This window comes from Pholis gunnellus, assembly GCF_910591455.1.
Source record: "Pholis gunnellus genome assembly, chromosome: 7".
In the NCBI taxonomy this organism is placed as follows: domain Eukaryota; kingdom Metazoa; phylum Chordata; class Actinopteri; order Perciformes; family Pholidae; genus Pholis; species Pholis gunnellus.
Window position 1 is genome coordinate 11,948,719 of NC_136533.1, and position 12,717 is coordinate 11,961,435.

The 12,717-nt window shown below is 41.8% G+C and overlaps 2 protein-coding genes across 2 annotated transcripts in view; one reads left to right on the forward strand and one right to left on the reverse strand.

Moving 5' to 3' along the window:
* Positions 1-3,762: 3,762 nt before the first annotated feature.
* Positions 3,763-5,097, reverse strand: c2cd4a (C2 calcium dependent domain containing 4A; the record flags this gene model as incomplete). The annotated part of the gene is made up of 1 exon (XM_079163395.1): positions 3,763-5,097. One exon carries the CDS (start codon positions 5,095-5,097, stop codon positions 3,763-3,765), a length of 1,335 nt encoding a protein of 444 aa, XP_079019521.1.
* A 2,808-nt stretch (positions 5,098-7,905) lies between these two features.
* tln2b (talin 2b) overlaps positions 7,906-12,717 on the forward strand; it is a 75,298-nt gene continuing 70,486 nt past the window's right edge. Inside the window, exon 1 of the mRNA XM_079163049.1 lies at positions 7,906-7,967. The gene's annotated coding sequence lies outside the window, so the exon portion shown is untranslated. The remainder of the gene's footprint in view (positions 7,968-12,717) is intronic.

Below are 12,717 nucleotides of genomic sequence, written 5' to 3' on the forward strand. Positions count from 1 at the left end.
GTACTGAACAGGTCACGCTTGGACTCGGCTCCATACAGTGCCTGAGGCGATTGAGTGGGTGGTGTAACACAGCGCAGGTGCACAGGCTAAGTGATGAGTCTGCTACGTGCAGATACGGCATGGTTTGCTCTCGACTTTATTGTAACTGGGAATTTCTATACAGATAACAGTATGTTAGGTGGTTACATCAGGTGGATTTTGTGCTGTTGTTAAATAGACATTGTAACTGACTAGACAAGCATATTGAATGACCTGAATGGTCCCTGGAAATGTCAATATGGTGGGATATTTTTTGTCAAATCAAATATTCTGAGTAATAAAAACCATAAAGTCACTTTTGTCGGGTCTACCAATCGTCTCAGCACACAAGTTCTGTTGCATTCAATAATTGTAGGCGAAGTTGTATTAACTTCCCTTAATTTAATGCTGCAGACGCCAGTGACTTTGGAGCATCATCCAGTATTGGCAGTGTGTGTGTGTGTGTGTGTGTGTGTGTGTGTGTGTGTGTGTGTGTGTGTGTGTGTGTGTGTGTGTGTGTGTCTGTTTCAGTCAGGTCTGGTTTCATCCTACGTGATGTGTCCTCAACACGGCCTAATGACGCAGCTAAAATATAACACGTGGCCTGCTCATGACTTCCCTAATCTGGTGCAAAGCTGAAGATTTAAAGCGGTGTTTACCAATTTGAAGAGTGGGGGCATAAACAATGACGTCATGACCCTGAAACAAATCACTCACCACATCACTACTGACATCATGGAATATTTGTACCTCTTTTGATCAGGTAATTTGATTAAAGTTGTTTAATATTGCAACAGAAGATCAAATCTGGCTTTTGAAAGGACGTAAGTGCAGTATTCTTAACCATTAGAAGTCTCTTTTAATAGTCATCTGCATGTACGCAGTACCCATTTCCTTATTAACTTTCTTACTGTTCTACCAATGTTGGACATCAGAATACTTTGTCCTGAAAACATCATGCCTATGCAACACAACATCTGAAGGTCATTTTCACAGGACATTTGATTGAGGTGGATAACAAATGAAAAAAAGACCAGCCTACGTCACTCCGGTCTTAAAAACAGTTGTTACCCTGAGAACAGTAGAAGGTCTGGTAAAGGACCTACTGGCGACTACACATGTTTACAGTAACATTTTACCGGGCATGTTATATGTTTTGGCACAATTTAGGAGCCTGGTAAAACAGAAAATGAGATAAGGAAACTGGTTTGAACAGACCCATTTTCTCTGGAAGCTGGAAACGGGCAAGTGAGATATGGTAGAGGAAGGGGAAAGCTTGCATCTCTTGGTGTGAGAACCTTTTCTTTCCAATTCAAAAAAAGCAAGAGAACACGCTGATAAGACAAAGCTGAATAGAAGTAGGACACACAGTTTAACGTATGCAAGTATACCACAGCGTTGCTAAATGTGGTTGTTGTCAATTCCAGCTGATTACTTTGAAATTGTAAAAGGCATCCTGGTTGAATGAAGGTAACCAGGCAACTGTTTTCAGACACTTGAGATGAAGCCAGTGCACTTCCTCTGTTGTGCGTTTGCATTTATGATGCACAGCTCTGAGGGAGACAGATGTTTCCTACGGATAATATGAAATAAATTCTAGTAATCAGTAGTAAGTACAAAACACTTTTCACATCCACAATCTTATATTTCCATTTCTCAGCGGTGCCATATGTTTTAATATAAAAATGTATTTTAAAATCTATTATAGTGTGTTCTAATCCAACTAGCAATATAAATTACTTATTGCAATGTATTTCCTGCTGCAGATCTGTGAGCATTTCAGAAAGGGAAGGTGGAATACTTTTATTGGTTGAATGTACAGCGTTACAGCATGATGTCAACACTGAAGATGCACTGCATGTTTTTTTAGGAAGTAGCAGTTTTCAAGGAGGAATATGAATTGCTGACAAGCAGTTATTTGATGCTTTCGCTGGCTAACGTTGCTGTATGGGCGGCACCAGCTTGGATCAAGGCCCTAATGCAGCTGTACCCAATGTTCTATATAAAACCAACGCTTCTGCTCGTTTGAATGAAGGTAGATCAGTGGAAATCCCTCCCCAATCCTATCAGTGGTTGACCAGCAAGGGGAATCACGGGTAATTCTCATGTATTGCAAGGTATTTCACAGCTGAGTCAACACTCAATACAAATGTGTCCAACAGTATCAGCCTCCTCACAGGATCTGGAAACGCATCCTTTTCAGAGAGGTATTTTTATGGGGATGTTTATGTGTTTCTTTGTCAGAAATGAGATGCTCCTATGTATCACACGAACACAAAAGCGTGTGTGTTAGGCCTCGTATTGTAGAAACACAAAACCCTTATTTCCATCAAAACAATCGAAAAGGGTTTTGCAGGTCTTTGTGGCTACGCTGAATCTGTAGTTCAAAAGGCTTTTTTTCAGTGGCACATTCCAAATTGTAAAATGTAGTCAAATGTTTGCATTAAAAACGCATGCATCATCAGAGACATCAAGCTTTCAGAAACCCATCTCCCTCCAGGTTATTTTGCAGGGATTGCAGAATAAATATTTATATGTATCTCCTCACATTACTGTATGTTGTTTTGTCATATACTGTATAACCAGCAGTTGTCAGTCCCTTATCAGAGCTCCTCTGAGCCCTGAGAAACCTATTAATCTTTAACTAGGATCTATAGTGGCAGCCGGTGCTTTTAAGCCTGATCTTTATTGCTGAAAACAACAGGATATACGCGCCTGGAGTCTACATTAAGGGCTCCTGCTCTGTTCAGTTGAGTAAACATGTATGTATATTGCACAGAGAGTTGCTGTTTTTTTGTCTTCAACATAAATAGTTTATTTTTTGTCTAGTATAGTTTGTGTAGTTGTCTGAATCAGAAATGGCTGTCTGAGTTCATACACAGTTTAATTCTTCATGTTTCATTAAGCCGTTTCGCTGCCTATATTATTTTCTAATTCTAGGCCTAATTGATATTTTCATTGAGAGCTGAGGGTAGTTTCTTGTAATGCCTGATTTAAGTGTTTTGTAAAAAAAAAAAAAAAGTAAAAGTACCATTTTGAAAAAAAGTCTTGTCACCTAAATGTATGACTATCAAAATGGAAATAAAAAAGGAAAAAGGTTTTACTGATTCACATTTACAACAACCTGGCCTTGTTTGAGGATCTGATTAATACTTGTAGAATGTGAGTTTCTCTCGCGGCTTCAGTTGTTATTCCGTCCTCATGAAATATAACAGTAACTTCTGTATCATAGGGGGAGGAAGGCAGATAGAGCTTCTTTTGTGCACTGATTAAAATGATGCATACTCAACGGTGAAATCTCCCCTCTAAGGTTTCTGGTTTCTAGGGATATTTTTAATCATTGGAAAGGTCACGAGAAAACAACAGGCGTAGGAGAAATACGAGATGGCAGTTGCTGAAGCCACATTAACACACTATAGGGCTGTAAATGATTGTATTATCACTTTTGTGTTTGTTTGTAAGCAGTTATTCATTTTTCGTTGCGGCGGTGCATTTGCTATTCCAAAATTAAATTGATCCTGATCATTGAATTCTGACAATGGATACGGAGAAAACTGGGTGAACTAATGAAATGAAATGATGTTACAATAAAACTTGTTACCATAGTCTAATTTTGAAATGCATTAAAGACAAACAATGTCAGTGTTTTCCATAATTTAATCATTATAAAAATCCTGTTTTACAATACAAAAATGAAAATAAATACTTCAACACATAAGTTAAAAGTTAAGGAAGTACTTAGGTTTATGATGTCACAATGCTAGAGAGAGGCAAATCACAGTCACCCAGGAGAAAGTCTCTTTTCAGGGTGGACATTTTGTTCACCACTTTAAAGCGAAGGGACCGCTGGCTGATGTCTTCCTCTGAGATACTGTCAAAGAAGAAATCCTCATTGAAGATCGGATTACGGCTCTTTCTGATGACTGTGCTGCGCTGCTTCTGGACTTTTCCGGGCACTAGAGAGAGGCTGACGCTGCAGTTGATAATCTTGGGGTCTACAGAGAGTGGATAGAGGCCTTCCGCACTGATCAGTCGAACCCGTAGTCTTTGGTTATCCGGGCAGTACTCTGCTGAGAGTCTCAGGCTGCCATCTTTTCCTATGGGTGCCATTCTTTCCTTCATTACTCTCTCTCTGTGCAGAGTCAAGTCCATGGGGAAGATGTTGGGTGGCGCGAGGCTGTAGCTGCTCGGCGGGCCTTCAGCTAACCCGTCTGATGCCCTCCTCATGACATTGGGGCTATTGTCTGTGGAGCTGCCTTCATCTGTGGACAGGGAATTGTTCCTGGACACCATTGCCTTCCTCATGTTCCTTGACAACAGCAGTTCATGGCTCAGCGCTTTGAAGAGGGAAGACTTGGCAGGGCACCTGGTCAGCAGTGGCGAGCTGAAAGGAGAGGATTCAGTAGAGGAAGTCGTATCGCTGTCCAGAGTGGCCTGCCAGTTCAGGGTGTATCCCCTTGGGGAAAGCCTGGAGGTCAGGCTGTTAAGGCTGAATGAGGAAGGAGAAGTGGAGGGGGAGACTCTGGAGCACACGCTGGATCGACTCCTTGGCAGCAGCAGGGGAGAGGAGCCAGGATCAGAGTGGAAGAGCGACTCCTTTCTTCTGGTGTGGGGGCTCTCCAGTAAGGTGCAAAAGCCATAGCAGGTCTGAGCTTTGGCCATGTGTGGAAGGGACAAGGCAGCCTGGCTCTGGGGATCCGCATTGGTGGTCTCCTCATCACTGCAGCCATCATAGGGGCTCTCATCCACACTCTCCACCTGGATAATGTGTGTGTTCATGGGCTCATAATGTGTCACCTCTATTTCAGGGCTAGCCCTCTCACAGGGAGACGCCTTGATAACGCGAGCCGCTCGGCTCTGCTCCGTGTTCTTCATCTCCTGCAGGGATGGGAATGTTGGGGGGATGCAGAACTCGGGGATGTTGTAGGGGGTGATGACATTAGGACATAGGGAAATCCTTTTGGGTTTTTCGCCTTTTTCTCCAAACATGATGTCACTGATTTTAAAGCTGAGCTCTGCTGATGGGATAGGCAGGTTAGATCTCTCCACTGACACTCGGATCTTCTCCACCACCCACATGGGTCCTCTGGTAGAGATTGGGGAACTCTGTCAAATTAACAAAATGTGCTTGTAAGTTACTGTGTTTTCTTCTGAAACACACAAAATAGGATATAAAAGAAAATCATGTCATAATATCTACAATCGTAAACTTTGCAAATACGGTTCTCTTACCTTATATTCTGAAGATACGGAACATCCACGAGGTTGTCCTGAATGGGATGACTGATAGCTCCAGCTAAAAGGCTGTTGTGAGAAATCTGTGAGGCTCTCTTGACAGCAGATAGAGGTTCTCTCTAGTCAGGACCGGCACATCTGTGGCTGTTTGAAGAGATGAAGACAGTTTAAATGAAGCAGGAAACAAGTGGATGTAACACCCGCCCCCTGTGCATGAACAGGATCCTCCCTCCCTACTTATCCACTGGTTCCCATGGAAATATCCAAACCACAACAGAGCTCACTGTGTAGTGAGATAAGATTACTTCTTTGAAAGTGACCAACTGCTCTTAGGCTAATAAAAAACCTTCAATTCACCTGTTTGTTTTACATTTATTTAAATTAGATGGTGTGTATGACCTTGTTCTCTAAACATAAACGAGGCGATCTGATAAGATAATAATTCAAAGCAACTTTAGAACATGTTTGAGCGCCTTTACCTTAAAAGTAAAAGTTCAAGGGATAAAGCTGGCCTAGCTTTACTGTGTAGAGCTACAGGTCAATCTTCTCTTAACGTCTTACTGAAGTCCTTGTGATGTTTAAATAAATGTGGTATGTGCTATCGGTTGAACCATCTGGTATTAGTATATTGCATATTTGCTTATGCTAGTACTTCATTGACGTTTTATCGCACTCGTTTAAAAAAAATATATATTAAGATGCTGAGCACATTTGTATTGCTACGTCATCACTTCACTTGGAAAATTCTAGATATAATTGACATACAGGAGTCCCAGTCAGACAGCTCCATAGGTCTTCAGCCTTTATTGAAACATTGTCATGTCAGTGCTTCCCTCTTGTGGTGGCTCACGAAGCAGGTGTAATATAAATTATCACCAAAATGCATGAAACCGCAATGTTACTGCATAATCCCCCAAAAGGTTCTTGACACAAACTTAAACATCCATCCATTCATTATCTGTAACCGCTTAACCCATTCAGGGTCATATGGGGACTGGAGCCAATCTGACAGAAACAGTGCAACTAAACCTGTGTCAGTTCTGCTTATGTTAGTCTTTTTACAGTAAGACTTGACACAGACTTAACCTGTTTATCCTGACGAACCCAGTACAGCTGAAAAATAATCAAATAAACCTGAGCCAGATCTGCTTGTTTCAGTCTATTTACAGTAAGATGCTAATGCAACAACGACAGTGTTTTTCCTTTTGTCCCCTGGCTTTCCTTCACTCTCCGTTGGAAAGTGATAAGAGAAAGTGGAGGGATTGTGTAAAAAAGCTCTACTCTGCCCCGGCCAAGGTTCAAGTGGTGTAACTTGGTTACTTTGTGTTACCAGGCAATAAAGGACATGATGTCAGTGCTAACAATATACCAGGAAAGTGTCCTAAATGGGGAACTTCTCAGAAATGTTTATCCAAAATGTTTCCCGTCACATCAGTAATTCAAGCGTTCCTCTCTGACACCTCTCAATTCCCAAGTGTGAATTTGAGGAAAATTAAAATAGTGCTATATATATTAACTCCATAATTGTTATTATGATTATAATTAGTACCTATATTATCAGCATGCATATTAATTGGCTGGAGGAAATGGTTTACATGTCAAAGTTCATTGTTGTCTGGTTTGCCATCAAGATTTTAGGAATTAGTTCTGCATTTTCTTTCTGAGAATTAATAGAGGGGAAGTATGAAAGCAAAACATATCAATGCAGACCAGAGAGACGGATGATCGATCCTCTTGTGATGTTTGTTATATGAAATATTAATAACATATATTGATTTGTAGTGAATTAATACTGACAGCCCCTGATTCCTCTTTCGAAACGTCTGAGTTTGAGTATATTTTTGCATGGAAGCTTGAGCTCCCTTAGGGGGCAGTATATGCCCAGATAAAAAAAACAACAGTACCGAGAGGGAGATGTTTGACCGATTGATAGATTAGATACTCCAATCACCACAAAGATTAGTAGAAAACTGCAAACCCTACCTAAATGTGCTCATCAAAAAAATGAATTAGAGAAGGCTGCATGGTTTATGAATTCATCAAACAGCTTGCGAAAAAAAAACTCTAGAAGAGCCATTCTTTAAAAATAATCCTAACCAGTTACATGTTATTTCCAGGATGGAATTATTTTGACATGTACTGTATTATTTATTTGCTGCAGATATAATTCCACTTTCAGCATTAACGTCCATGTGCCATCGATCTATTGTCAAAGCGGGATATGGACTGTCCTACACTAATGGTTGGTCTGCTGTGGAGCTGTCGGCAGGTGTAGCACAAATTCAAAGCCTTTTCAAAATAAGAGACAACTCAGCCATTGAAATCATCGTAAAGCGTGTACGCATTTGCATGATTACCAGGTCTATTACTAACAGGACTGCTCGTCCCATCAACCAGCCTATACTCTTGAGCCTTCAAACCTATCTCTATCTGACTATACCTATGTTTTATCAGCGACCATCAGAGACTGTATATGAGGAGGAAACCATGAGTGACTGTGACGCCGCTTCCTTTTTTTTCGGCAGATAGATATGCGGTCGTTTTCCTTTTTTTCTCCCCCCCCCCCCTCGCCATCTCTCTCCACTGTACGATAAACGAGGAGGGGCTTGACGCCGTGGAGGAGGCAGGCAGGCTGAGCTGACCCGCTTGCGGTGTGTGTCGCCTAGCCCCACATCCAGACCAGGTCGCATGCATTAACGAGTGACAGACATCAGGTAGGACTTCGCTGTCATTTGTTTTTAATTGATTTGTTATTGTCTTGTGTGTGTGTTTTTTAAACCTGGGCGCTGTTGTTCACGGTGCTGTTCCTCCCAAGCGGGGCTTACTACAGGGGAGGCGGACCGCTCGATGTTGGCTCAGCAGAAGCGCTGGAGACATTTCATATTAACCAGCCTGCAGACGACCTTTTCACATGATTAGTGGGGATGTGTTCCACCTCGCCGTCTCCTCGGATTTAACACCAGCCGATTTGCTCCATCTGACGTGTTATTATAAGGCTGTCAAATCTGTTTCTCCGCCTAATGTGTGACTGGCTGCTTTTGACATTGACAGATAAGAGGTAATATGACGGATATGTATCATTGACCTATTTGTTTTAGCGTTGTTGCTGCACGTTACATTTTTAGTTCTTGCAGAAGGCTAAATAGGCAGCTCATGCTGCCCAGCTCCAGCATCCTTTCTGCTCTGCAAAGAAATGTGCTGTGTACAGTAACTTGGACTTGACCTGAATGTTATCTGGATCGGCTTAACATCAAAGCTATGTGGGACTGTGGTGTGCATGCACGGATGCAACCACTGATGAATTACAGTGGGCGGACAGCACTGTGGGCAGAGCAGGCAGGGGTCGCTCTGTAATGGTCAGCTTGGTCCAGTTTACTTGCTAAAGCTTGCCAGCCCATAAATTATTTGCCCCATTGATAAGAATCTGCTACTCCATGGATCCCTGTGGGAAAATTCCTACTTTTTACCTGACACCCGCCTGCTTGCTGAGGTCAGAGTGCATGCTCATCTGGCTATACTATAGCTCCCAAGACCCCAGCAGGGAGGATGTGCATCCCCTGATCGAAGGGCACGACTCCTTAACCGCTAGGCCGCCCTGCTGCCTCATACAGATGTTCGTGTGTGTGTGTGTGTGTGTGTGTGTGTGTGTGTGCTGCACTTGTGTAGAGATATTTTATGAGCAGTGACGTGTTGTCACACAGGTAAAGGGCGTTACATGTTAACCCAAAAAAAGTGACTGTACACTGCACACCTCTACAGTGCATATCTTTCCGTGGTTGGTATATACTTTAGTTTGTGGAACAAATGTGTGGGTGTTGGGCTGACTCGCTGCGCCAAACATTACACGTCAGCCTCTTTCAACGATCTCATTACTGAAGAAGCTTTTTTTGCTGCTATGACCATAACTGTTGGAGTAAAACAACCCACCCCACCCCTCTGTCGTATAGAGCAGCTGAGCATGTTCTATGAGAGGCATCTTGTACCAATAAGGGTCAATTCAAGGATACTCGTGCCGTGAGGGGGGTTTCAAACTGATATTGAAGGGCGACATGTTATGTCTGAGTGATGTAACTTGAAGAGTCGAGCTGTTTTAGCAGACAGCTGTGATTCTTGATGATTTTATAGCGTAAGGAACCACTGAGGGCGCTCGGGGCTTGATTCTATGTGGGAGTAGCCATACTGAAAATGTCCTCCCTGGTGGTACTGTAAGGCACCAGTCAGTGTGGGATAAAATCACCCAACAACCAAATTGTAGGGAATGGTGTGTAGACCTCAGCATTGTGGCATGTTGCCTGATGAATTTGTATAATTTCCACATGTCATCTCTGTTTGTTAAGCATCAATTTAATGCTCGAGGGCTGTATTCTGGTTTGACGTTCTGAAAACATGCAGGGTCCAAAACCAAATGGGTTGGATGTTGACAGCTGATGGTGTCAGACATCACCAATTTTGCTTCGTCGCTGAAGTCTGCTTCATGTCTGGTAGAATAGAGGTCTCAGCAATTTGCTTTACCTTAATAGAAATACTAAAATGAAATATTTCTATTATTAGAAATATTGGCAATTGAGCTTAATGCTACAATGTTCAGTTTTACATCTTCAGTACCTTATCAATAATCTATATAATGATAAAGATCTGGTTTATATGAACTATAGCAAAATGGTTTATTTCACTTACTGCTACTCATCGTGCGTGTAGACTGGGTAGCTACAAATGAATGGCCCTTTGTGTGATAGAGTTGTCTGAATCTGAATAAAGAATCAAGATGACGATATAGGCCCTTCACCTTTACAAAGTTATATTTTATTTTTGTCAGTAGTGTATGTCATATTTTCATATTAGAAGGTACATGTTAGCATCGCGTGTGCATCCCTTGTAGTGTCTAGAAAAAAAGATTTGTTGATTGGGAGCTTGTGAAAATGTGTCAATAGGGAATAATCTCCAGATTACACAGTGCTGTGAAGGCTTTATGAGTCCTAAATACCTTTCCCTTATAACCGAACTGAGCTGGATTGTCTATAGGATTAATGTATTTATGTTTAGACTAGCCAAAACAGATTTGCTCATTGTGTGTGTATATAGCGTTGTGCGTTCAGATATATCATTTTGTGGAAATATTGAAGCTACGTAAATCTCAGCAGTGGAACACTGCACCTGTTGGCTCACAATATACAGAATTTGCTTGTCCATGTTTGATACAGAAGCGGAGACCTTCCCAATCTGAGAATCTGCAATGAGTGCCGCACACGTTTCCACAACACAGTACACAGATATAATTAGATCACAGCACCACCAGTGTCACAAGTTCACATGCAGCATGCATCTGCCAGCGGCAACTGATAAAAGCTTGCTGTTCCATCAAACACAACACTAGATACTATTCACAAGACCCAAGGTAATAAAAGCTGTGTTTGTAAGCTTGTGCCAAAAGAAATCTGAAAACTTTTCAAATGTTAAACATAAAAAGTAGTGCAAACTCATAGATACCGTCAGCATACTGCAATTTTACTTTGCATTGGTAATTAAAACTAAGCACTATTTAAACGGCGCCTTTTTCCCACTCATTGCCAGCTATTGAAGAGGCCATTACCACAGTGATTCCGTATTATGGGAAGCTATTAAGGGTATCTCTGCTACAACAACTTTAGTTCACTCATTTACTCTGCGCCTAATTTACAGGGAATCACAAGCCTCAAACATGGTCTTTAAATGCTCTCAGGAAGTGCTGTTACTCAGCGTTCTTTCGAGTTGTGCAACCCAGGGAGAAACATGCAATCCTTAAACTATTCCATAAATAACTATAACAAGGTCATGCATTCCCGAGTACGTATTTTGATCCACAAAGTGTTGAGAACAAGCAATTGTGAAAGACAAAGCTTCAACTGTATTTCCGGGCCGTTCATTAGAAAGTGATTTTCCTCTCAGCTGTTGCAGTTGCTCCGTCATCAAGAATACATTCCTGGTCGGAATACCCCAGGAAATGTTCAGCTGGGGGGGGGGGGTTAAGACTCATTGGAGAGTTTGATCGTTAAACCATATTTAATGCATGAGTGTGTAGGAGGTGGAAAGTAGAACACACCCCATGCTGTCGCTGTGACCCAGCCTTTGTGTTTGGTGTTCACGGGTGAAATAGATCTCTCCTATGTATTTCCTCTCTGCTGTCTCTCCGTGATCACAGCCTCTTTAGGGCCTGGCTCGCCTCCAGATCTGTTTCTATAGAACAAGAGGCAGACGTATAAGCTGGCAGCCATCCTCACTCCTCCACTAGTACATCAATCTGATTTCATAATTTCCTGTATTTTTCCACAACAGATCACTGTGGCAGGTAGTCAATATGTGTTCATTAACACTTGACCACATTCCCAGTGTGCTTTCAGATTTGAAGTTGGGTTGATCTCACATCAGATTGAGTTGACTGCACTCTTGATTAATGATCGTTGGCCATTATATCAATGCGTATAAGTCGGCTCACTCAATTGTTGATCCTGCAATAGCTTTATTTTAGTTTTAGTAATAGTATTATTTTACTGTTTTTAACTGGCAGAATTATTAAAATGATCTACAGTAATATGATTTTTTTTTGGTTTCTTGATTGAATTCCTCTTTTCACTTGTGATCAGATCAGCCGATCATGTATGCAGGACATGACATTATTTGCTACAAATGAGCATACTGTGAAAATCAAACGAGTGAAGTGGAAGCTGGCAGTGGTGGCCGATACAGTACTTACCATTGTATGTACTGTACATGTTGTCGAAACTGACTTGGCTGGGCTTGAGATACGTAAGCAGCAGACTCAAGAAGTAGGTCAGTAGATGCCGGCGTGGGTGTGCTTCAGGTCGGAGGCAGTGGCACTGCCGTTGGCACTTCTCATAAGCAGGTCAAATGAGATGCCAGTTTGAAGTAGCAGATGACAGATCTGACTTCCCCGTCATGGTCCCAATCTGGGTTAGTGGTATAAAAGAAAAGAGGTGCGATGTGAGGGTTCCCTGAGCACCAGCTGTCCGCTTAATTAAAAAGCTGTCTACTTACCTTCGGCTGCCTGGCTGCTATTATAAATTCATTTTAGTAAATGTTGGTACATTTTTTTTCAATTGTGGTCAATTTGATAAATATGCACTTAATCTCGTGTGTGTGTGTGTGTGTGTGTGTGTGTGTGTGTGTGTGTGTGTGTGTGTGTGTGTGTGTGTGTGTGTGTGTGTGTGTGTGTGTGTGTGTGTTTTGAGTCGTGAGCTAGCATCTGACATAAGATTTAGTAATTTTGTTGAAATTTTAAATAATTTGCTTTTGTGCAATTGGTGTAAATTACTGTATTAGCATTGAGTTGTTCTTGTGAAGTGTCAGAGTAAGTGTGCAACTGACACTACTTCAATTTGTTACGTCTCAGTTTTGGTGTTACAGAGGAACATTCGGATGATTATGACCCACTCTGCCTGATGCAAACCGATTATCAGTGCTAAAGAT